At 47.3% G+C, this 24893-nt stretch overlaps 1 protein-coding gene across 5 annotated transcripts in view; it reads right to left on the bottom strand.

Annotated features, from left to right (window-relative positions):
- The window catches only part of dysf (dysferlin, limb girdle muscular dystrophy 2B (autosomal recessive)), a 284564-nt gene that overhangs the window by 162859 nt on the left and 96812 nt on the right, over positions 1-24893 (bottom strand). For all 5 annotated transcript variants that reach the window (XM_080191726.1, XM_080191963.1, XM_080191788.1 and 2 more), the window contains exons 7-16: positions 20257-20385; positions 16704-16766; positions 16552-16602; positions 16442-16472; positions 11272-11387; positions 8315-8441; positions 7288-7391; positions 6527-6595; positions 5834-5877; positions 385-467 (exon numbers count right to left, since the gene is read on the bottom strand). In XM_080191726.1, the coding sequence (XP_080047852.1) occupies positions 385-467; positions 5834-5877; positions 6527-6595; positions 7288-7391; positions 8315-8441; positions 11272-11387; positions 16442-16472; positions 16552-16602; positions 16704-16766; positions 20257-20385 (817 nt within the window). The remainder of the gene's footprint in view (positions 1-384; positions 468-5833; positions 5878-6526; positions 6596-7287; positions 7392-8314; positions 8442-11271; positions 11388-16441; positions 16473-16551; positions 16603-16703; positions 16767-20256; positions 20386-24893) is intronic.

Below are 24893 nucleotides of genomic sequence, written 5' to 3'. Positions count from 1 at the left end.
ATTTAGCAGGGCCAGTCACCCTAATCCGCACATCTTTGGACTGTGGGAGGAAACTGGAGCACCCAGAGGAAACCCATGCAGACACAGGGAGAACATGCAGACTCCACGCAGACAGTGACTGAAGCCGGGAATCGAACCCAGGTCCCTGGCGCGATGAGGCAGCTGTGCTAACCACTGTGCCACCGTGCTGCCCTTCAATTTACAAGCTATCATAACCATTCCAGAAGTACGGCCTGGTATAACCCTGACAGAAACCCTACCATCACCATTCAGGAACTTCAAACTAGTATTCCAATGTCAAATACCAATCCTCCTTCAGCATTGCTATACTTCTAACCTACCCTAACCATCACCAAAGTTTAAGTTACCGTGGCCACCACTTACCTTCAATCTCTCCTCCTGGGGCAGAGATTTTGGACATGCATAAGTAAGTTGTGCCAATCACGTCATTCTGTGTTAATCGATCCCTGATGAGGCAAAGCACATCAACAATAGTCACCCATAACCAACAGACCACCGCAGACCCAAATCACTAACATCGGAGTGCGAGATTCAGGAATAATAAGCAAACATTCTTATTCATTCATGGTAATGTGGGCATCGCTGGCTAGGGCAGAATTTATAGCCCAACTGCCCTTGAACTGAGTAGCATGCTAGGTCAACTACATTGCTGTGGCTCTGGATCACACGCAGGCCAGACCAGGTAAGGACAGCAGATTTCCTTCCCTAAAGAGGCAACAATTGACAAAGGGTCATTTAGACTTTAAATTCCAGATTCTTAATTCATTCAAATTTCACCATCAGCCATGGTGGGATTTGAACCCAGGTCCCTGGAGCACTACCGTGGGTCTCTGGACTACTAGTCTAGTGACAGTACCAATTTGCCACCACCTCCCCTACAAAAGATGCAAGGTTTGATGGACCAAACCAAACTCAAATAATCTTCTCCCGCAGCCCACGTACACTCTACCATTCTGCCAAATTATTCATGGTGGCCAGGCAGGTTCAGGAAATGTTTATAATCACACATGGGATCCTGGGCTTTAGAGATAGTGACAAGGGGTGTCAACGTGAAGAGGTTATGACAAAGCTTTCCAAGATATTGTTTCAGCTTCAGCTAAAACATTGTGCCAAGCTCGGGGCACCAGACAATGGGGTGGAAGTGACAGCTTTGGAGAGGGAGCTAAAAGGGTTCACGAGAATGGTTCTAGAATCACGGAACCACACAGCGCAGAAGAGGCCCTTCAGCCCATCAAGTTTGCACTGACATGTTAGAAACACCTGAACTCCCACCTAATCCCAGTCTGCTAGCGCTTGGCCGATAGCCCTGAATGTTATGACATGCCCAGTGTTCATTCAGCTCCCTTTTAATGGACGTGAGGCATCCCACCTCCATCACCCTCTCAGGCAGCGCATTCCAGACCGTCACCACCCTCTGGATAAAAATGTTTTTCAAAGAGCAAACAAAGAACAAAGAAAAGTGCAGCCCAGGAACAGGCCCTTCGGCCCTCCAAGCCTGTGCTGAGCATGATGTCCTAGTGAAACAAATCCTTCGCTCTTACTTGGTCTGTAACTCTCTATTTCCTCCCTATTCATGTACCCATCCAGATGTCTCTTAAATGCTGCTAAAATTTTCCTCACATCCCCCTAAACCTCCTGCCCTCCAAGCCTGCACCGACCATGCTGCCTGGCTTAACTAAAACCCCCTACCCTTCCGGGGACCACATCCCTCTATTCCCGTCGTATTCATGTACTTGTCAAGACACCGCTTAAAAGTCACTACCATATCCGCTTCCACAACATTCCCCGGAAACGAGTTCCAGGTACCCACTGCTCTCTGTGTAAAAAATCTACCTTGTACATCTCCTTTAATCCTTGCCCCTCGCACCTTAAACCTGTGCCCCCTAGTAATTGACTCTTCCACCCTGGGAAAAAGCTTCTGACTATCCACTCTGTCCTCTCATAATCTTGTAGACTTCTATCAGGTCTCCCCCTCAACCTCCGTCGCTCCAGTGAGAACAAATCAAGTTTGTCCAACCTATCCTCATAGTTAATGCCCTCCATACCAGGCAACATCCTGGTAAATCTTTTCTGTACCCTCTCCAAAGCCTCCACATCCTTTTGGTAGTATTGTGACCAGAATTGAACATTATATTCCAAGTGCGGCCTAACTAAGGTTCCATAAAGCTGCAACATGACTTGCCAATTTTTAAACTCAGTGCCCCGGCCGATGAAGGCAAGCATGCTGTATGCCTTCCTGACTACCTTCTCCAGCTGCATTGCCAGTTTCAGTGATCTGTGTACCTGTACACCCAGATCCCTCTGTCTATCAATACTCTTAAGGCTTCTGCCATTTACTGTATATTTCCTATCTGTATTAGACCTTCCAAAATGCATTACCTCACATTTGTCCAGATTAAACTCCATCTGCCATCTCACCACCCGAGTCTCCAATTGCTCTATATCCTGCTGTATCCTCTGATGGTCCTCATTGCTATCCACAAATCCACCAATCTTTGTGTCATCCACAAATTTACTAATCAATCCAGTTACATTTTCTTCCAAATCATTTATATATATTACAAACATCCAAGATCCCAGCACTGATCCCTGAGGAATGCCGCTTGTCACAGTCCTCCATTCAGAAACACACCCTTCCACTGCTACCCTCTGTCTTCTTTGACTGAGCCAGTTTTGTATCCACCTCGCCAACTCACTTCTGATCCCATTAGACTTCACCTTCTGCACTAGTTTGCCATGAGGGCCCTTGTCACTGAAGTCCATGTAGACAGCATCCACAGCCCTACCCTCATTACCTTGAACCTACGTCCCCTCATGACTAACCCTTCAACTAAGGGGAACAGCTGCTCCTTATCCACTCTGTCCATGTCCCTCATAATCTTGTATACCTCAATCAGGTTGCCCCTGAGTCTTCTCTGATCCAATGAAACCAACTCAAGCCTATCCAATCTCTCTTCATAACTTAAATATTCCATCCCAGGCAGCATCCTGGAGAATCTCCTCTGCACCACTTCCAGTGCAATCACATCCTTCCTATAATGTGACGACCAGAACTGCACACAGTATTCCAGCTGTGACCTCACCAAAGTTCTACACAACTCCAACATGACCTATCCCTGCCATTGTAATCTATGCCTCGATTGATAAAAGCAAGTGTCCCATATGCCTGTGTCACCACCCTACTAACATTCATCCAGCAGTTTGGAAGGCAAATGCAATATTAGCATTCACATGGAGAGGGCTGGAATACAAGAGCAGGGATGTACTTCTGCGGCTGTACGAGGCTCTGGTCTGACCCCATTTGGAGTATTGTGAGCAATTTTGGGCCCCATAATCTAAGGAAGGATGTGCTGGCCTTGGAAAGGGTCCAGAGGCGGTTCACAAGAATGATCCCAGGAATTAAGAGCTCGTCAAATGAGGAATGGTTGAGCGCTCTGGATCCGTATCGTTGGAGTTTAGAAGAATGAGAGAGGGATCTTATTGAAACTTACAGGATACTGTGAGGCCTGGATAGAGTGGACATGGAGAGGATGTTTCCATTAGTAGGAAAAACTAGACCCAGAGGGCACGACCTCAGACTAAAGGGTTGGCCCTTTAAAACAGAGATGAGGAGGAATTTCTTCATTCAGAGAATGGTGAATCTGTGGAACTCTTTGCCGCAGAAGGCTGTGGAATCCAGGTCGTTGAGTGTCTTTAAGACTGACTTGGATAGGATCTTGATTAATAAGGGGATCAGGTGTTATGGGTAAAGGCAGCAGGATGAGGATGGGAAAAATATCAGCCATGATTGAATGGCGGAGTAGACTCGATGGGCTGATTGGCCTAATTCTGCTCCTATGTCTTATGATCTTATGGTCTTACAACCTCCTGTCTTCAGGGAAGAGGTAAAGGTACCTGGATCTGCACCGGAAGTACTGCAAGGGTTCAAACCAGGTGAGGAAAGGTGGGATAAGAATGGGCAGCTAAAGGGTGGCACAGTGGTTAGCACTGCAGCCTCATAGCACCAGGGACCTGGGTTCAATTCCCGGCTTGGATCACTGTCTGTGCAAAGTCTGCACATTCTCCCCATGTCTGTGCGGGTTTCCTCCAGATGCTCCAGTGTCCTCCCACAGTCTGAAAGATGTGCTGGTTAGGTGCATTGGCCATACCAAGTTCCTCCCTCAGTGTACCTGAACGGGTGCGGGCGTGTGGCTACTGGAGGATTTTCACAGTAACTGCACTGCAGCGTTGATGTAAGTCTACTTGTGACACTACTAAATAAACTTTAACCCTTATTTTTCAACCAGCACAGAGATGGACTGAATGGCCTATTTCTGCATTATAGCTATTCTATGATTCTACGGATTGCAGTTACGTGAGTAAATTGGAGAAGTTGAAATTATTTTCTTTGGAGAAGAGAATTGAGAGGCAATTTGACAGAAGTGTTTTAAACAACAGGGGCCCAAATAGGGTGGATAGGGGGAAACTGCTCCCAAAAAAGGCATATAAGATACTTGCCTGTACCAGCCGAGACACAGATTACAAAATCAGCAAAGTCGTGGGGCGGCACGGTAGCACGGTGGTTAGCACTGCTGCTTCACAGCTCCAGGGTCCTGGGTTCGATTCCCGGCTCGGGTCACTGTCTGTGTGGAGTTTGCACATTCTCCTCATGCCTGCGTGGGTTTTCTCTGGTTTCCTCCCACAGTCCAAAGATGTGCGGGTTAGGTTGATTGGCCATGCTAAGAAACTGCCCCTTAGCGTCCAGGATGCGTAGGTTAGAGGGGATTAGTGGGTATAATATGTAGGGATATGGGGCCTGGGTGGGATTGTGTTCGGTGCTGACTCGATGGGCTGAAGGGCCTCTTTCTGCACTGTAGAGTTCTATGAGGGAGTTGTATCGAACTTTGGTGAGGCCACAGTGTGCAGTTCTGGTCGCCACATTATCAGAAGGATGTGATTGCACTGGAGGGGGTGCAGAGGAGATTCTCCAGGATGCTGCCTGGGATGGAATATTGAAGTTATGAAGAGAGGTTGGATAGGCTTGGGTTATTTTCACGGGAGCAGGGAAGGCCTGATCAAGGTGTATAAGATTTTGAGGGACAAGGACAGAGTGGATAGGGAGTAGCTGCTCCCCTTAGCTGAAGGGTCAGTCACGAAGGGATCATGGGTTCAAGGTGAGGGGCAGGAGGTTGAGGGGAGACGTGAGGAAAAGTCTTTTTACCCGGAGGGTGGTGAGGGTCTGGAATGCGCTGCCTGGGAGGGTGGTGGAGGCGGGATGCCTCACGTCCTTTAAGAAGTATCTGGATGAACACTTGGCATGTCATAACATTCAGGGCTGTGGGACAAGTGCTGGCGGGGGTGGGGGGATTAGGTGGGAGTTCAGGTGTTTCTCACCTGTCGGTGCGGATTTGATGGGCCGAAGGGCCTCTTTAACACTGTGTGATTCTCTGATTCTATTCAAGGGAATTGGCAAAGGAGTCAACGTCAGTATGAGGTGAAGTCTTTTACACTGTAAGCGGTTAGAATCTGGAACTCACTGCCTGAGACAACGCTGGAGGCAGACCAATCCTAGCTTTCGAAAGGGAATTGGAAAGAAAAGTAAATGGCAGGGTGGGACAAGGTGAATTGCTCCTGCAGAGAGCCAGCAGGGCTCAATGGGCCAAATGGCCTCCTCCTGTGCTGTAATTATTAACTGATACCATGATCCTACAATATCATTGACTCTACACACGTGATCCCCTTCCACTGCTCATCGAGCCTCTGCCCTAACATGGAATCTAATCCTCACTGTCAATCTTACAGAAGCAGGGCTGCAGGAACTGGAATGACTCACCAGTCAATAACACGGATCCTCATCTTCTCGCACATGGAGGGGAACTGTCAATAAAACACACACTGGTCTGAGATTTTCAATCTGCATCGAAATATACCAATCACTGGGCAAGAGTGGGAACCAGAGAAAACAGTGGGATATACAGGAAACACGTACTCAGAAACAGCAGGATATACAGGATAAAACACTGGAATACAGCAGGATATAGAGGGTACACACACTGAGATACAGCGGGATATAGAGGATACACACACTGGGATACAGTAGGATATAGAGGGTACACACACTGAGATACAGCAGGATATAGAGGGTACACACACAGAGATACAGCGGGATATAGAGGATACACACACTGGGATACAGTAGGATATAGAGGGTACACACACTGGGATACAGTAGGATATAGAGGATACACACACTGAGATACAGCGGGATATAGAGGATACACACATTGGGATACAGTAGGATATAGAGGATACACACATTGGGATACAGTAGGATATAGAGGATACACACACTGGGATACAGCGGGATATAGAGGATATACACACTGGGATACAGTAGGATATAGAGGAGATATTGTTTTTAATACATTCAGCCAGTTACACGCTAACACAATGTTGTCCAATGCAATTTCCCACCACACTGCCATTATTTATATTACAAACTGATTTCTCCTGGTCATTTCCTTACCCTGATTGGCAATACCAGGCTCTGATTCCACTGGGGATTGGCATTCTTCTCAATAATTCTACTGCAGACCTGAAAGATTAAGAAAGGTTGGGAGGTTTTCCATAAATTCCTTCTTGGATTGGATAGAAACTACCCTCTGTATATATCAAAGTGGAAATGTCTTCTCTCCATCGGCCCTGCTGAACCTGTTCATAATCCGTAAAACCTGGGCCAGGCCACTGTCTGAGTGGAGTCTGCACATTCTCCCCGTGTCTGCATGGGTTTGCTCCAGGAGGAGGTGGGGATAGCAGATTCTACAACAACATCCAAGAGGCATCTGGATAGATACATGAATCGGCAGGGAATAGAGTGATATGGACCACATAGAGGCAAGAAAATATTAGATTGGAGAGGCATCTGTGCCAGCACAGACTTGCTGGGCTGAAGGGCCTGTTCCTGTGCTGTCCTTTGTTCTCTTTATTCTTATTTTGGATGATTTTATTATTCCCACAGGAAGTTAGACCCGATAATGAGTTTATTTGTTCCCCCAGTGATATAACGCTTGGTGACCAGACCCACATATCCCTGAGAAACCAGACTATATCATCCCTACATTATCATTGCTACTACACACCTATATCTCTCAATAGAACAGGTCATATCATCTCACCATCTTCACGACAACTACACCCATATCCCTCGAGAGAACAGGCCATTTCAACCAAATATGTTCCCAGTGACAACACCCCCAAATCCTCAGATAACAGGCCATATCATCTCACCATCTTCCCAGCGAAGTTCACTTCCACAAAAGGATCGACGAGGTTCTTCTTGCTGCTGTCAAATCCAAAGAACTGTTTCACGCTGTCGATGACAGCATCATCCACTAGGCAAACAGACAGAGAAAACACGTCACTAGGGCAAACAAGAAACTCGTTGAGCCACTGGGCAGCATGCAGTAGATTAATACGTTCTCATCACATTCGGCTCTTTCATCAGGGAGAAGCATTTCTACATTTTGTGCTTAATGTCAACAGCCAGCTAAAGCACTGCTTAAAAACTGGGTAAACCTCCCTCTACACTCTCCCATCAAACACTCCCAGGACAGGTACAACACGGGGTTAGATACAGAGCAAAGCTCCCTCTACACTGTCCCCCATCAAACACTCCCAGGACAGGTACAGCACAGGGTTAGATACAGAGTAAAAGTCCCTCTACACTGTCCCCATCAAACACTCCCAGGACAGGTACAGCACGGGGTTAGATACAGAGTAAAGCTCCCTCTACACTGTCCCCATCAAACACTCCCAGGACAGGTACAGCACGGGGTTAGATACAGAGTAAAGCTCCCTCTACACTGTCCCCCATCAAACACTCCCAGGACAGGTACAGCACAGGGTTAGATACAGAGTAAAAGTCCCTCTACACTGTTCCCATCAAACACTCCCAGGACAGGTACAGCACGGGGTTAGATACAGAGTAAAGCTCCCTCTACACTGTCCCCATCAAACACTCCCAGGACAGGTACAACACAGGGTTAGATATAGAGTTAAGGTCCCTCTACACTGTCCCCATCAAACACGCCCAGGATAGTTGATGTGTCCCATTGGGAACATGCTGTAAAGAATCACTCTTGAGTAATCCGGAATAGCAGCAGTTCATCAAAACGTGCGATAACTGTGACAGCAAAGCATTGGGTTCAGATGAGGGACATTGATCACACAAACAAGATAAAGATCATTCTTTCTGAGACTGCATTCCAGTTCTAGATCTAATCAAGCTTTCGCATGAGGAAGAGCTGAGACATACTCTGTGGGAGGTCCTCTGCTCTGTAAACCTTCAGTGTGAAATAGGCCCCTCTCAGAGACACTCCACTGGGCCGAAGCAAGTTCCCCTCGATGTCCTCTTTATCTTCAGAACCGTCCTTCTTCTCCATCTGCAACAGAAAGATTGAAATGCTTTAAAATCCCCTGTATCTGTCTGTAACACATACAGCACTGACCAACGTTCCGTTTGCCTTCCTCATCATTTGTTGTTCCTGAAGATTGTGATTCATGGCCTGGGACACTCAGATCCCTCTGTACTAACAAGTTCTGAAATCACTTTCAATTAGACAATCTACTGTTTTTCAGTTCTTCCTGCCAAAGTGGACATTTTCCCACAGTATACTCCATCTGCCTAACTTCCATCCACCCACTATATCTACTTGTACTCTCATTGCAAGCGATGGTGGGACAGTGGTGAGCACAACTGCCCTCCAAGCAGTTGACCCGGATTTAATTCATGGCCCTCGCATTGATCATTTATTAAACTCACACGGTGACACAATGGTTAGCACTGCTGCCTCACCACACCAGGGGCCCAGGTTCGATTCCCAGCTTGGTGGAGTCTGTGGAGTTGCGGAGTCTGCAAGTTCTCCCCATGTCTGCTTGGATTTCCTCTGGGTGCTCCGATTTCCTTCCACAGTCTGAAAGATGCGCTGGTTATGTGCATTGGCTGTGCTAAATATAAGACCCTTGTCAGACCCCACTTGGAGTACTGTGCGCAGTTCTGGTCACCTCACTACAGGAAGGATGTGGAAGCTATTGAGAGGGTGCAGAGGAGATTTACAAGGATGTTGCCTGGATTGGGAAGCATGCCTTATGAGGATAGGTTGAGGGAGCTCGGTCTCTTCTCCCTGGAGAGACGAAGGTTGAGAGGCGACCTGATAGAGGTTTATAAGATGTTGAGAGGAATAGATAGGGTGGATTCTCAGAGGCTATTTCCCAGGGCTGAAATGGTCGCTACGAGAGGACACAGGTTTAAGGTGCTGGGGAGCAGGTACAGAGAAGATGTCAGGGGTAAGTTTTTCACTCAGAGGGTGGTGAGTGAGTGGAATCGGCTGCCGTCGGCGGTGGTAGAGGCGAGCTCGCTGGGATCTTTTAAGAGACTTCTGGATGAGTATATGGGATTTAGTGGGGTTGGGAGTTACCGATAGTTCTATGGCCTGGTAGGTATGGATATGATCGGCGCAACTTGTGGGCCGAAGGGCCTGTTTGTGCTGTAGCGTTCTACGTTCTATAAATTCTCCCTCAGTGTACCTGAACAGACACGGGAGTGTGGCGATTAGGGGATTTTCACAGTAACTTCATTGCTGTGAAGTTAATGAAGTTAACTTAATGATGTTAATGTAAGCCTACTTGTGACACTAATAAATAAACTGTTTTTCAAAAAAGCCTCCCTTCCCACCTATCTTAGTCGATCAGCGCTGCGACGCAGTAAGATTATGTACGAGGCAAAAAAACTGGGATTGCGCCCGGAATGGCGTTGCACGTGTTTTGCTGGCGGAATCAGTTTCGAGCTCAAAAGGGGCACAAAGCTGACTTGCATAGAATTGACTTCATGACTTCACAGCTGCTTCCCCGCTCGCTGGCCTGGTCTCACACCAGCGAGAATTAGTGAGGCCACACTGAGGATACTGTGTCCAGTTTTGATCTGAGGAAGGATATATTACCACTGGAGGCACGACAGAGGAGGTTCATTAAGATGATCCTGGGTAGGGAGGGACTGCCGTATGAGGAAACATTGAACAGGTAGGGTCTGTACTCCTTGGAGTTCAGAAGATTAAGAGATGTTATGATTGAAACACAGAGGATTCTTTGGGGGGGAGTGGGGGCTGGGGGGGGGGCGGGTAGACAGGGTAAATGCTGGGAGGATGTTTCCATTCATGGGAGAGTGTGGGACCACAGGGCACAGTCGCAGAATAAGGGGGTGCTCATTTCAGATGGATTGGAGGAAGAACCTCTTCTCTCAGAGTGCTAAATCTTTGGAACTCTTTCCCCAAGGAGGCCGCATCCTTCAACATTTTCAAGGCTGAGAACGATAGGATTTCAGTCAGTTAGGGAAACGAAGGGTTATGATGATAAGGCAGGGGAGTGAGTGTTAGACCAGCTCTGACTGTAACACTACATTCTGCACCCTCCCCTTTCCATCTCCTCTGTGTACTCTACGAACAGTATGTTTTGTCTGCGTAGCATGCAAGAAACAATACCTTTCACTGTATACTCACACACGTGACAATAATAAATCAAATCAAATCAAGACTTGTATTACAGAATTATAGAATTGTTATGGCACAGAAGGAGGCCATTTAGCCCATCGTGTCTACACTGACTCTCCAAGAGAGCACCATGACTTAGTGCCACTCAATGGCCTTTTCCCTGGACCCCTGCAGTTGTCTGTAGCATATCACTCAGGAGTTGAAGCCTGTCACTTGTCTGTAATACAGCGGCCCACAGCATCTTCTCAAAGGTTAATTTTCTGACATCAGACTTATTTAAAGTCCCTTCCATCACTTGCCGCATTGGACTTGAACTAGAGGCCACAGAACCTACCACAACCGTTTCAAGTTTATTTATTAGTATGACAAGCATTAACACCGCAATGAAGTTACTGTGAAAATCCCCTAGTCACCACACTCCAGTGCCTGTTCGGGTACACCGCGTGGGCATTTAGCACGGCCAATGCACCTAACCAGCACATCTTCGGACTGTGGGAAGAAACCGGAGCACCCGGAGGAAACCCACGCAGACATGGGGAGAACATGCAGACTCAGGGCAGACAGTGACCCAAGCCGGGAATCGAACTCAGGTCCCTGGCCCTGTGGGGCAGCAGTGTGAATCACTGTGCCACCCAACCAGCACATCTCTGGCATCTGGGTAAACGCAGCTCTTTGTGAAGAAATTATCAGCGACCGAAATTTGATTGAAAAGAGGTTCTGAACTCACGGGAGCTTCATCGCCAGTTCCCAGCACGATGAGATTGACCTTCAGGTAACCTTTGGCCCCAGCAGCCAGGTCGTCGGGGTCAGAGAGAAGGAGCCATTTTCTGAGAAAGGCGTGCTCTGTAAAATGAAACAGACCGATGAAGAAAAGGGAACATCCTATCCTGTATCTTATACCGCCTCTCCCCAGTCTTCATATCAAGTTATATCCCTTCACCCTTTCCTGTGTTAAAATCGGCACCATGTCCACTCATTCCCATTCCCCTTGAAGACCATCACTGCCCTCCTCACAGCTGACAATATTCCCAAATTGGAACCCAAGTGTAGGGCTGGAATTCTCCGACCTCATCCACGGCTAGCATTTTCCAGTCCCACCGCAGTGAGTGGAGATTTGGCAGAAGGCCCAATTCTCCGTTCTTACTCGCAATGGTGGTGGGGTGTACGAGACCAGAGAATTGCAGCCTTGGTCATTACGTTGTTTTATGTTGAGGGCGACACAGAGGCACAGTGGTTAGTGCTGCTGCCTCACAGCGCCAGGGACCCGGGTTCAATTCCCTGCTTGGGTCACTGACTGTGTGGAGTCTGCACGTTCTCCCTGTGTCTGCGGGGGTTTCCTCCGGTGCTCTGGTTTCCCCCCACAGTCTAAAGATGTGCGGGCTAAGTATGCCCTGTATAGGGCATTGGTGAGGCCGCAGCTGGAGTACTGTGTGCAGTTTTGGGCGCCGCACCTGCGCAAAGATATTTTGGCCTTGGAGGGAGCGCAGAGGAGGTTTACTAGGCTGATACCGGAGTTGAGGGGGTTGAGCTATGAGGAGAGGCTGAATAAACTAGGCTTGTACTCGTTAGAGTTTAGAAGAATGAGGGGAGATCTCATTGAGACGTATAAGATGATGAATGGGATGGATAGGGTAGAGGTGGAGAGACTCTTCCCGCTCAAAAAAGACAGTAGGACTAGGGGGCACAGCCTCAAGATAAAGGGGGGGGCGGTTTAGAACGGAGTTGAGGAGGAACTTCTTCACTCAAAGGGTGGTGAATCTCTGGAATTCTCTGCCCGTTGAAGTGGTGGAGGCTGCCTCGCTAAATATTTTTAAGACGCGGGTTGATGGGTTTTTGATAAGAGAGGGGATTAAGGGTTATGGGGAGAGGGCGGGAAGGTGGAACTGAGACACGACAGATCAGCCATGATCTTATTGAATGGCGGGGCAGGCTCGAAGGGCTAGATGGCCTACTCCTGCTCCTATTTCTTATGTTCTTATGTTCTTATGTTCTTATGATTGGCCATGTAAAATTGCACCTTAGTGTCGGGGGAACTAGCTAGAGTAAATGCATGGGATTATGGGAATTGTGGTCAGTGTAGACTCAATGGGCCAAATGGCCTTCTTCTGCATTGTAGGATTCTATGATTCAATTATCGATCAAGAAAAGTAAAGGTCCTGGGCTGAGCTCTGGGCAATCTCAATGTATCCCTTTCTCTTAGCCCCTAGTGGGGTGGCATGGTGGCACAGTGGCATTGCTGCCTCACAGCTCCAGGGACCTGGTTCCATTCCCACCTTAGGTGACTGTCTGTCAGGAGTTTGAAGATTCTCCCCAGAGACTGTCTGCGTGGGTTTCCTCTGGCTGCTCTGGTTTCCTCACACAGTCCAAAGATGGGCGGGTTAGATGGTTTGGCCATGCTAAATTGCCCCTTCTTGTTTCAAGATGTGCAGGTGAGGGGCATTAGCGGGGTAAAAGTATTGGGTTGTTGAGAAAGGGTAGGATATGGTTGGAGAGGCCATGTGTACTCGACGGACTGAGTGGCAATGGTTTAAAAAAGGGGCTGGCATGGATACGTTGGGCTGAAGGGCCTGTTTCCATGCTGTGAACCTCTATGAGTCTCTGACGCCACTACTTTGCTTCTGTCACTCAGCCAACTTCCTACCCTGCTGCCACTGCCCTTCTTGTCGCACAGGCTTCAACACAGCTAGAAAGCCTAACATGTGGCACTTTATCTGTTTGCCACATTAACCATATTACCCTCAGTAACCTTCTCTGTTGCATTATCAGTAAACTTTAAAGGAGCTTTCTCTTTTACAGATCCATGGTGGCTTTCCTCAATTCATATTGTACAAAAAACTGTACAATTGCTCCGAGATTCTTGTTTCTAAGAGGTTCCCCACCACCAAGATTAAAGTTACTGACCAGAGGCTACTGGGCTGATCCTTTTGCCCTTGAGAGTCATGGAGTCATAGAGGTAAATGGCATGGAAACAGGCCCTTCGGCCCAACTTATTCATACTGCCCTTTTTTATAACATTAAGCTAGTCCCAATTGCCCATGTTTGGCCCATATCCCTCGATACCCATCTTACCCAATGTAACTGTCTAAACGCTTCTTAAAAGACAAAATTGTACCCGCCACTACTACTGCATCTGGCAGCCCACTGCAGACACTCACCGCCCTCTGTATGAAAAAACTACTCCTCTTTTGTATTTCTCCACTCTCACCTTAAACCTATGGCCTCTAGTTTTAGACCCCCCTACCTTTGGGAAAAGATATTGACTATCTAACTGATCTGTGCCCCTCATTATTTTATAGACCTCTATAAGATCACCCCTCAGCCTCCTATGCTTCAGGGAAAAAAGTCCCAGTGTATCCAGCCTCTCCTTATAACTCAATCCATCAAGTCCCGGTAGCGTCCTAGTAAATCTTTTCTGCACTCTTTCTAGTTTAATAATATCCTTTCTATAATAGGGTGACAAGAACTGTACACAGTATTCCAAGTGTGGCCTTACCAATGTCTTGTACAACTTCAACAAGACATCCCAACTCCTGTATTCAATGTCCTGACCAATGAAACTAAGCATGCCGAATGCCTTCTTCACCACTCTGGCAACCTGTGATTCCACTTTCAAGGGGCTATGAACCTGTACCCCTAGATCTCTTTGTTCTGTAACTCTCCCCAATGCCCTCCCATTAACTGAGTAAGTCCTGCCCTGGTTCATCTCGCATTTATCTAAATCAAACTCCATCTGCCATTCAACAGCCCACTGGCCCAATTGATTAAGGTCCCATTGCAATTCTAGATAACCTTCTTCACTGTCCACCATGCCACCAATCTTGGTGTCGTCTGCAAACTTATTAACCATGCCTCCTAAATTCTCATCCAAATCATTGATATAAATGATAAGTAACAGTGGACCCAGCATCGATCCCTGAGGCACATTGCTGGTCACAGACCCCCAGTTTGAAAAAAAAACTTCTACAACCACCCTCTGTCTTCTATCATTGAGCCAATTTTGTATCTAATTGACTACCTCACACTGGATCCTATTAGATTTAACCTTATGCAACAACTTGCCATGTGGTACTTTGCCAAAGGCCTTTCTAAAGTCCATGTAGACAACGTTGGCTGGACTGCCTTCATCCACCTTCTTGGTCACTGTTTCAAAAAAACTCAATCAAATTCGTGAGACATGATTTTCCACTCACAAACCCACGCTGACCATCCCTAATTAGTCCTTGCATCTCTAAATGCCTGTCTCTTAGACTGCCTTCAAACAACTTACCCACCACAGATGTGAGGCTCACTGGCCTGTAGTTCCCAGGCTTTTCCCTGTAGCCCTTTTTAAATAAAGTCACAACATTTGCCCCCCTTCAATCTTCAGGCACCTCACTTGTGACTATTGATGATTCAAATATCTCTGCTAGGGGACCCACAATTTCCTCCCTAGTCTCCCACAATCCTGGGATACACCTCATCAGGTGCCGGGGATTTATCTATCTTGATGGACTTTAAGACTTCTAGTACCTTCTCTGTAATATGTACACTCCTCAAGACATTGCTATTTACCTCCCCAAGTTTCCTAACATCCATGCCTTTCTCGATAGTAAATACTGATGAGAAATATTAATTTAGGATCTTACCCACCTCTTGTGGATCCGCACATTGGTAATCTTGTTGATCCTAACGAGGCCTACTTTCTCCCTAGTTACTTTTGTGCCCTTTATGTATTTGTAGAAGCTCTTTGGATTCTCCTTTGCCTTATCTGCCAAAGCAATCTCATGTCATCTTTTTGCCCTCCTGATTTCTCTCTTAACTCTACTTGTACACCCTCTCTCATCTTCTTGATCGCAATTGCCTATGCATGTCATGTGCCTCCTTCTTCTTCTTGACTACGGCCTCAATATCCCGAGTCATCCAGGATTCCCTACTCCTACCAGTTTTGCCCTTCACACTAAGAGGAATGTGTTTACCCTGAACCTTGTTAACACACTTTTGAAAGCCTCTCACTTACCAGGCATCCCTTTGCCTTCCCACAGACTCCCCCAATTAACAATTGAAAGTTCCTGCCTGATACCATCTAAATTGGCCTTGTCCCAATTTAGAATTTTAACTTTCTTGAACAAGGATGCAGTATTTGTAATTCTCCAGTCCTCTGGATTTGAGGAGGATTGAACGATTGCAAAAACAGTGATCTTTCTCAGAGAAGGTAAATCTAGAACTATGATGTCGTTGCTATTACAGATACTTGGTTAAGGGAAGGATAGGATTGGCAACTTAACATTCCAGGATACAGATGTTTCAGGCAGGAGAGAGGAGGATGTAAAAGAGGTGGGGGAGTTGCACTACTGGTTATGGAGAATATCACAGCTGGACTGTGGGAGGGCACCACAGGGGGCTCATACAGTGAGGTAATATAGGTAGAGCTCAGGAACTGGGGATAGGGAAGGAAATGGTCAAGTGGTATTATTACGAGGCTATTAACCCAGAAACTCGACTAATGTTCTGGGGTTCTGGGTTCGAATTCCGCCATGGCAGATGCCGAGATGTGGAATATCTAGAATTAAGAATCTACTGGTGAGTGAAACCATGGTCGATTGTCAAAAAAACCCCATCTGGTTCACTAGTGTCCTTTAGGGAAGGAAATCCGCTGTCTTTACCTGGTCTGGCCTACATGTCCTAGCAAGCCACTCAGTTGTTCAGGATGGCAGCTCACCTTCTCAAGGGCAACTAAGGATGGGCAATAAATGTTGGCCTAGCCAGCAATGCCCATGTCCCACGAATCAATAAAAAACAAATATCCTATTATTCCAGTGGGAAAATCTCAAATCTATAATTTCTGAGGGAAAGCAGTGAAATTGATGATGGTTCCAACCCAATCTGTCAAGTCATCTCCTTCTTCAGGTGACACTTACTTGGTTCTGAGTAAATGGCCCCGATATCCAGCTGTAACGCAAAAAGCACAGATTAACTCGAAGCCAATGGCATTTCCGAATTCTCACAGGAATTTCCACGGATGATTTACCTTGAATTCCCCAATCACTGAGTCCATGCGCAGAGAGTGCGAGTTGTAGGCCTGCCAGAAGGAAACAAAGTTAAAAGACAGGAAAGACTATCATCGCAAATATCCAGGAGGGGGAGAGAGGCTCCCTCGGCACATCCTCCTCAGGGACTCACCATGATGAATATCGGCTCGTCAAAGAGATCAGCAGGAGTATCGTAGAAGTTGAAGAAAAATGTCTGCAGAACAGTGGAGAGAAGAATTGAGATTTTTTAAATAATTTCTTTGAAGTTTTTAAAAAGCGTTCAGACAATTACATGGGTAAGATGGATATAGAGGGATATGGGCCAAATGGGGGAAATTGGGGCTAGCTTAATGGTTGGGCCGAAGGGCCTGTTTCCATGCTGTAAACCTCTAAGTGAATGATTGGTCAGTAAGATACAGAGGGGGGAATTTGTGTAGCACCTGTTCAATGCAGCATTGCAGAGAACACTCAACTCCCCGTGAAGTACTCAGGGCTTGGGGCAACTCACACACAATCCAACTTACACACAAAGGCATTTCCCCAGACTACTTGTGCTTGAATATGATCACTTAAACTTATCCATACAAAGCTGTGAATCGCACTTCCATGTTTGTGATCGACGCAAAAACGATGCCAATGTTCAGGATTAGATTAGAGATGAAGGATTTCTTCACCCAGGGGGTGGCGAGTGTATAGAATTCACTACAACCAAATGTAGTTGAGGTCAAAACTTTGTGTAATGAAGAACCACACGCACCTTGGACATGCTCCCTTTCCCGTCAGGAAAAGTCTGAGGTCACGTACCAACCGACTCAACAGCAGTTTCTCCCCTGTTGCCATCAGACCTTTGAATGGACTTACCTTGCATTAAGTTGGTCTTTCTCTGCAGCGTAGCTATGGCTGCAACACCACATTTTGCACTCTGTCCTTTCCTTCTTTATGAACAGTATGCCTTGTCTGTGTAGTGCGCAAGAAACAATACTTCCCACGATGTGACATTAATGAATCAAATCCAATCAAATGATTTCAAGAAGAAATTAGATATAGCCCTTGGGGCTAAAGGGATTGAGGGATATGGGGGGGTGGTGGTGGTGGTGGTGGGGGAAGGAGGATCAGGATATTGAATTTGATGATTAGCGATGAACGTGATGAATGGTGGAGCAGGCTCAATGGGCCAAAAGGCCTACACCTGCGTCCCGTGTCTATGTTTCATTGATTCGGTATGAATGTTGAGTAAATGTGATTGGAATGAAACTAACGCCTGGTGGGTAAACACGGGAACATGGAGTTGGGTCAAATGGTTTTAACCTGTGTTGTGACTTTTACCGATTTGTATGAGTAACGAAGGATAAATCATCGGGTAGCAGATGGTGTTGTGGTAATGTTGCTAATAACCATGAGGGCCAGGCTGATACTGTGCCACCAAGGCAGCTGGTGGGACTTCCATTCAATGAATAACGTCTGGAACTGAGAGTTAACTTCGGTCATGGTGACCCCCAGGACAGCTACTGCTGATTGTCAGAAAAACCCATCTGGTTCACTAATGTCCTTCAGGAAAGGAAATCTGCCGTCCTTACCCAGTCTGACCTAGACGTGACTCCAGACTCACAGCAACATGGTTGATTCTTGATTGCCCTCATGAAATGCCACATCCCATGAAAGGATTATTAAAGGTTAGCTACCACCTTTGAGAAGCTCAGGATGTCCCAAAGCAACTCACACACAATGAAGTGTAGTAACTTCTGTCATGTTGCCATTTATTCAACATCCAATGAAACTTCCAAGTGCACCAGGAGTGTTTTAAATGCAGTTTATTGGACATGAGCATTTAATGCCCATTTCTAACTGCCCCCTTTCAGGCAGATTTCCTTCCCTAAAAGACATCAGTGAACCAGATGGATTTTTCCAACAATTGACAATGGTTTCACGGTCACCAGTAGATTCTTATTCCAGATTTTAATGAATGATTTCAAATTCCAACATCCGCGGTGGTGGGATTTGAACACAGGGCCCCAGATCTTGTCCAGGGTCTGTGGATTACTAGTCCAGTGACAATAGCACTGCCGCCCCGACGTTTACCACCTTCCAACTTGAGCTGGACCCTGGATTGTGTTATCAACTTGAGTCAATATGCCAACATTAGCAACACTCTCATTGAGTCCCATTGTAAAATGTCCAAGTGTCCAAACATTCTCCGGGTATGTACTGATGGGCAATATATCTTTTTCTTATCCTTTCACTGGATGTGGACTTCACTGTCAAGGCCAGCACTTACTGTCCATCCCCAATTGCCCTTGAACTGGATGACTTAATAGGTCATTTAAGAGGGCGTTTTTTAAGAGTCATCCACATTGCTGTGGCTCTGGAGTCACATGTAGGCCAGACCGGGTAAGGATGGCAGATTTCCTTCCCTAAAGGACATTAGTGAACCAGATGGGTTTTTCTGAGACTTTCATTGAAATCAAATTTCACCATCTGAGGTGGTGGGATTCGAACCTGGGTCTCTTCCAGTGACAATACCACTGCGTCACTACCTCCTCCATAAATACTGACCACACCAGTGGTGCCTTGTCCCTGAGAATTCTTTTTTAAAATTGGCATATTATTGAAATTCTAAACTCCCTGTCGTGAGATTTAATTTAGCAAAACTTTGGTTTCTGTGTCAGTATCACTTGACTATGTGACTGTACAAGGATGCTTATTACAGCCTGGGCTATGTAATGAGCTCTGTGCGATGTGTCAGCTCTCAGCTGTGAAGGTGGTAGTGTCAGACTGTTATCTCGGAGCTTTCCCTGAGGGGTGGAGGCCACGGACAGGGTATCTCAGAGTTCCAGGTTCGAGCTCCGCGACAGGGCAAACAACGCAGTCCTAAACACGCCAGCAATGGGTCACGAGGCAGGAGAAAGGAGGGAGGGGGGAAAAGAATTAAAGAAAAGGTTTGGGTTGGGGTGGAAGGTGAGTGAGTTTAAATGCCGGAAGGAATGATGGTGCAAGGGAAAAAGGAGATAACAATAGGGCAAACGAAGGAATAAAAATGGGCAGGTGGAAGTGGGAATGGGAATGAAAAGTATCACCAATCACTGCCAACCAAATGACATTGGGGCACAGAGTCATAGAATCCCGACAGTGCAGAAAGAGGCCATTCGGCCCATTGAATCTGCACCCTAGCCCTATCCCCATGCATTTACCCTACCTAGTCCACCTGACAATAAGGGGCAATTTAGCGCGGCCAATCCGCCTAACCTACACATCTTTGGACTGTGGGAAGAAGCCGGAGCGATCCTGGGGGAAACTCACGCAGTTACAGAGAGAACAGGCAGATAACGACCCAGGAATGGAACCCGGGTCTGTGGCACAGTGAGGCAGCAGTGCTAACCACTGTGTCACCCTGCCGTCCCCACGGGTGGAGGCTATTCTCTGAAAGTATTGACCTCAGTGTTGAGTCTGAAAGATAAATGTCAACTTCTCGATTCTTTCTGTCTACTGAAGAGGAAGATCGGGCTCTTTTCCAAACACGTTGGATCCACATCTTTGTACGAGGGAAAGGAGAAATGGAGTTCTTTGAGATTGTAAAGGAGGCAAGGGATAAGGGGAAAGGCGGGATCAGGGTGGTGGATTGTAATGAAGGAGGTCAGGCCAGGCTGGAAGGGTTGAATGGTCAACGCTGCTACTATTTTTTACGTTTCACAAGATCTGAGCCTTACCTCGTCGAAGATTGGGTTATTGCCCTTGCGAATCCGTGTTGTCTTTGTCTGCCCAGCCACCGTCACTTTAACCACAGGCCTGATGTTGATCCCGGGGAGCTGACGAGCTTCAACCACACACACTCTGACCTGGAACCAGAAAAATGAGGTAAATACGCATCCATCTGGGAAAGATAACTGGGGCAATCTCACCGGCTCGTCCCACCAGCCAATCGCCGTGGCGAGCCAGTAAGATCGGGCAAGACCCGAATAATCAGGTCTGCGCTCAGTTTCTTACCTCTTGCCTGTTTTGCTGGTGAATTTGGCAGGAATCTCCCCTGTGTGCACAGTCGACTGGGAGATCGGGGTGCCTGCGCATGAGTGGCACGGTAGCACAGTGGGTTAGCGCTGCTGCCTCACAGCACCGGGGAACCGGGTTCGATTCCCGGCTCGGGTCAGTGTCTGTGCGGAGTCTGTACATTCTCCCCGTGTCTGCGCGGGTTTCCTCCGGGTGCTCCGGTTTCCTCCCCACAGCCTGAAAGATGGGTGCATTGGCCGTGCTAAATTCTCCCCCAGTGACCCGCACAGGCACTGGCGTGTGGCGACACTTCATTGCAGTGTCAACGTAAGCCTACTTGTGGCACTAATAACTAAATAACTAATGTCACCCCTAGAGTTCCGCAGCTGCCTTCACCGGTGAGATTAGTCTCCACCCCACCCCCTGCTGGCAAGATTTGGCTTCTGTGACTGGGTGCTGGCCCGAAAAGCCAGCGCGATTCTCTCCCATTTGCACACTCATTCTGCGCCGGGAATGTTTTTGGTAAGATCGCCCCCTCCGGTGATGATGAAATCAGTGCCACAGGTTTGGTTCTGTCCAGAGTGAGGCCTGGACCATGGGCTTGGCAGCCAATAATGGGCCTTCTACAATCAGTGAGGGAAATTTCTAACTTGAAAAGGGCTAGGAAGGGACGCACAAAGATTTATTTCCAATATTCTTTCATGAGGTCCCGAATTGCCCCGGAACTGAGTGACTTGCTCGGCCATTTCAGAGGGCAGTTAAAAGCCAACCACATTGCTGTGGGTCTGGAGTCACATGTAGGCCAGGCCGGGTAAGGACAGCAGATTTCCTTCCCTAAATTCCACCATCTAGCAAAAGAACAAAGAACAAAAAGAGCTGTACAGCACAGGAACAGGCCCTTCGGCCCTCCAAGCCTGTGTCAATCACATTTACCGATCTAGATCAATCACTTATATCCCTCTAGAACATAGAACATAGAACACTACAGCACAAACAGGCCCTTTGGCCCACAAGTTGCGCCGATCACATCTATACCTACCTGGCCATAGAACTACCTGTAACTCCCAATCCCATTAAATCCCATGTACTCATCCAGAAGCCTTTTAAAAGACCCCAGCAAGTTCGCCTCCACCACCACTGACGGCAGCCGATTCCACTCACTCACCACCCTCTGAGTGAAAAACTTACCCCTGACATCTCCTCTGTACCTGCTCCCCAGCACCTTAAACCTGTGTCCTCTCGTAGTGACCATTTCAGCCCGGGGAAATAGCCTCCAAGAATCCACCCTATCTACACCTCTCAACATCTTATAAACCTCTATCAGGTCGCCTCTCAACCTTTGTCTCTCCAGGGAGAAGAGTCCCAGCTCCCTCAACCTATCTTCATAAGGCATGCCTCCCAATCCAGGCAACACCCTTGTAAATCTCCTCTGCACCCTTTCAATAGCTTCCACATCCTTCCTGTAGTGAGGTGACCAGAACTGCGCACAGTACTCCAAGTGGGGTCTGACAAGGGTCTTATAAAGTTGCAGCATTACTTCCCGACTCCTCAACTCAATCCCTCGATTAATGAAGGCCAGTACACCATACGCCTTCTTGACCACATCCTCCACCTGCGAGGCTGATTTAAGAGTCCTATGGACCCGGACCCCAAGATCCTTCTGCTCCTCAACACAGCTAAGACTCCTACCCTTGATATTGTACTCCTTCATCCTGCCAAAATGGACCACTACACATTTATCCGCGTTGAAGTCCATCTGCGACTTCCCCGCCCAGTCTTGCATCCTATCTATGTCACGCTGCAACTTCTGACATCCCTCCAGACTATCCACAACACCACCAACCTTCATATCATTGGTGAACTTACTTACCCATCCCTCCACTTCCTCATCCAGGTCATTTATGAAAATGACAAACAGCAAGGGTGCTAGAACAGATCCCTGGGGCACTCCACTGGTGACCGACCTCCATGCTCTATTCCCCGTTTGTTCATATGTCTATCCAGGTAAGTCTTAAATGCGGCTAAGGGAACTGCCTCAACAACCTCACCTGGCAGTGTATTCCAGGCACCCTCTGTGTGAAAAACATCCCCCGCACACCTTCACTGAACCTTTCCCCCCCCCCCGACTTATCTTGAACTTCTGCCCCCCTTTGTAATTGTTATTTCTGCCCTGGGAAAAAGCTTCCAACTTTTCACCCTATCTATACCTCTCATAATTTTATAAACTTCCACCGAGTCGTCCCTCAGTCTCCGTCTTTCCCAGGAGAACAATCTCAACTTATTCAATCTGTCCTTATAGCTAGAACATAGAACATTACAGCGCAGTACAGGCCCTTTGGCCCTCGATGTTGCACTGACCAGTGGAACCAATCTAATGACCCTCGAACCTAAACTTTTCCAATGTTGCTGATGACACAAAGATGAGTGGAAAGGCAAATTGTGCGGAGGGTGTAGAAAGTCTGCAGAGGGATCTAGATAGGCTGAGCGAGTGGGCGAGGACCTGGCAGATGGAATACAATGTTGGCAAGTGTGAGGTTATCCACTTTGGCAGGAATAATAGTAGGAGGGACTACTACTTAAAGGGCGAAAAGCTGCAGCATGCTACGGTGCAGAGGGACCTGGGGGTCCTTGTGCATGAGTCGCAAAAACCCAGCCTACAGGTGCAGCAGGTGGTCAGGAAGGCGAATGGGATGCTGGCCTTCATAGCGAGGGGGGTTGAATATAAAAGCAGGGAGGTCTTGCTGCAGCTGTACAGGGCACTGGTGAGGCCGCAGCTGGAGTACTGTGTGCAGTTTTGGTCGCCGCACTTACGCAAGGATATATTGGTCTTGGAGGGAGTACAGAGGAGGTTCAGTCGGCTGATACCGGAGTTGAGGGGGTTGAACAACGAAGAGAGGCTGAGTAGACTGAGCTTGTACTCGGAGTTTAAAAGGATGAGGGGGGATCTTATTGAGACGTATAAGATGATGAAGGGGATGGATAGGGTAGAGGTGGAGAGGTTCTTCCTGCTCAGGAGGGACAGCAGGACTAGAGGGCACAGCCTCAAGATAAGGGGAGGGCGGTTTAGAACGGAGTTGAGGAGGAACTTCTTCACTCAAAGGGTGGTGAATCTCTGGAATTCTCTGCCTGTTGAAGTGGTGGAGGCTGCCTTGCTAAATATATTTAAGACGCGGGTAGATAGGTTTTTGATAGGCAAGGGAATTAAGGGTTAAGGGGAGAAAGCGGGAAAGTGGAACTGATCCACTTCAGATCAGCCATGATCTTATTGAATGGCGGGGCAGGCTCGAGGGGCTAGATGGCCTACTCCTGCTCCTATTTCTTATGTTCTTATGTTCTTATCCATATGTCTATCCACTGGCCATTTGAACGCCCTTAAAGTTGGCGAGTCCACAACTGCTGCAGGCAGGGCATTCCACGCCTTTATTACCCTCTGAGTAAAGAACCTACCTCTGACATCCATCCTATAATTACCACCCCTTAATTTAAAGCTATGTCCCCTCGTGTTAGCCATCACCATCCGAGGGAAAAGGCTCTCACTGTCCACCCTATCTAACCCTCTGATCATCTTGTATGTTAATACCCTCCATACTAGGAAACATCCTGTAAACCTTTTCTGTACTCTCTCCAGAGCCACCATGGTAGTGTGGTGACCAGAATTGGACACGGTATTCCAAATGTCACCTAACCAACGTTTTATACAACTGTAACATGATTTGCCAACTTTTATACTCGATGCTCTGTCCGATGAGGGCAAGTATGCCATATCTTGACCACCTTTTCCGTCTGCGCTGCCACTTTTAAGGATCTGAGGGTCTGTACTCCCAGATCTCTCCGTGTGTCTATGCTCCTGATGGTTCTGCCATTTATTTTATAGCTTCCACCTGAATTGGATCTACCAAAATGCATCACCTCGCATATTTCTGGATTAGATCTGCAATTTTCCAGCCTATCAATATCCTGTATTCTTTGACAACCTTCATCACTATACACAACTCCACCAATCTTCGTATCATTCCCAATCTTGCTAAATCAGACCAGCTGCGTTTTCTTCCAAGTCATTTCTATATATTACAAACAATAGTTTCCTGACTGATCCCTGCGGAACACCACTGGTTACATACCTCCATTCAGAACAACACCCTTCCACCACTAACTTCTGCATTCAATGGCCAAGCTGGTTCTGAATTCATCCAGCTAGTTCACCCCTGCCATGGTGGGATTTGAACCTAGGTCCCCACAGAACATTAACTGAGTTTCTGGATTAATAGTCCAGCGATAATACCACTAGGTCATTATTACTTGTGTTGACACAATGTCTTTAATGTAACAGACCAAATCGGAGACAATGAGGTTAAACCAG

This window comes from Carcharhinus amblyrhynchos, chromosome 1 (assembly GCF_965287045.1).
Source record: "Carcharhinus amblyrhynchos chromosome 1, sCarAmb.v2.hapA, whole genome shotgun sequence".
NCBI lineage: Eukaryota > Metazoa > Chordata > Chondrichthyes > Carcharhiniformes > Carcharhinidae > Carcharhinus > Carcharhinus amblyrhynchos.
The sequence above is the reverse complement of the archived record's forward strand: the minus strand, read 5'-3'. Positions and strand labels throughout refer to the sequence as shown.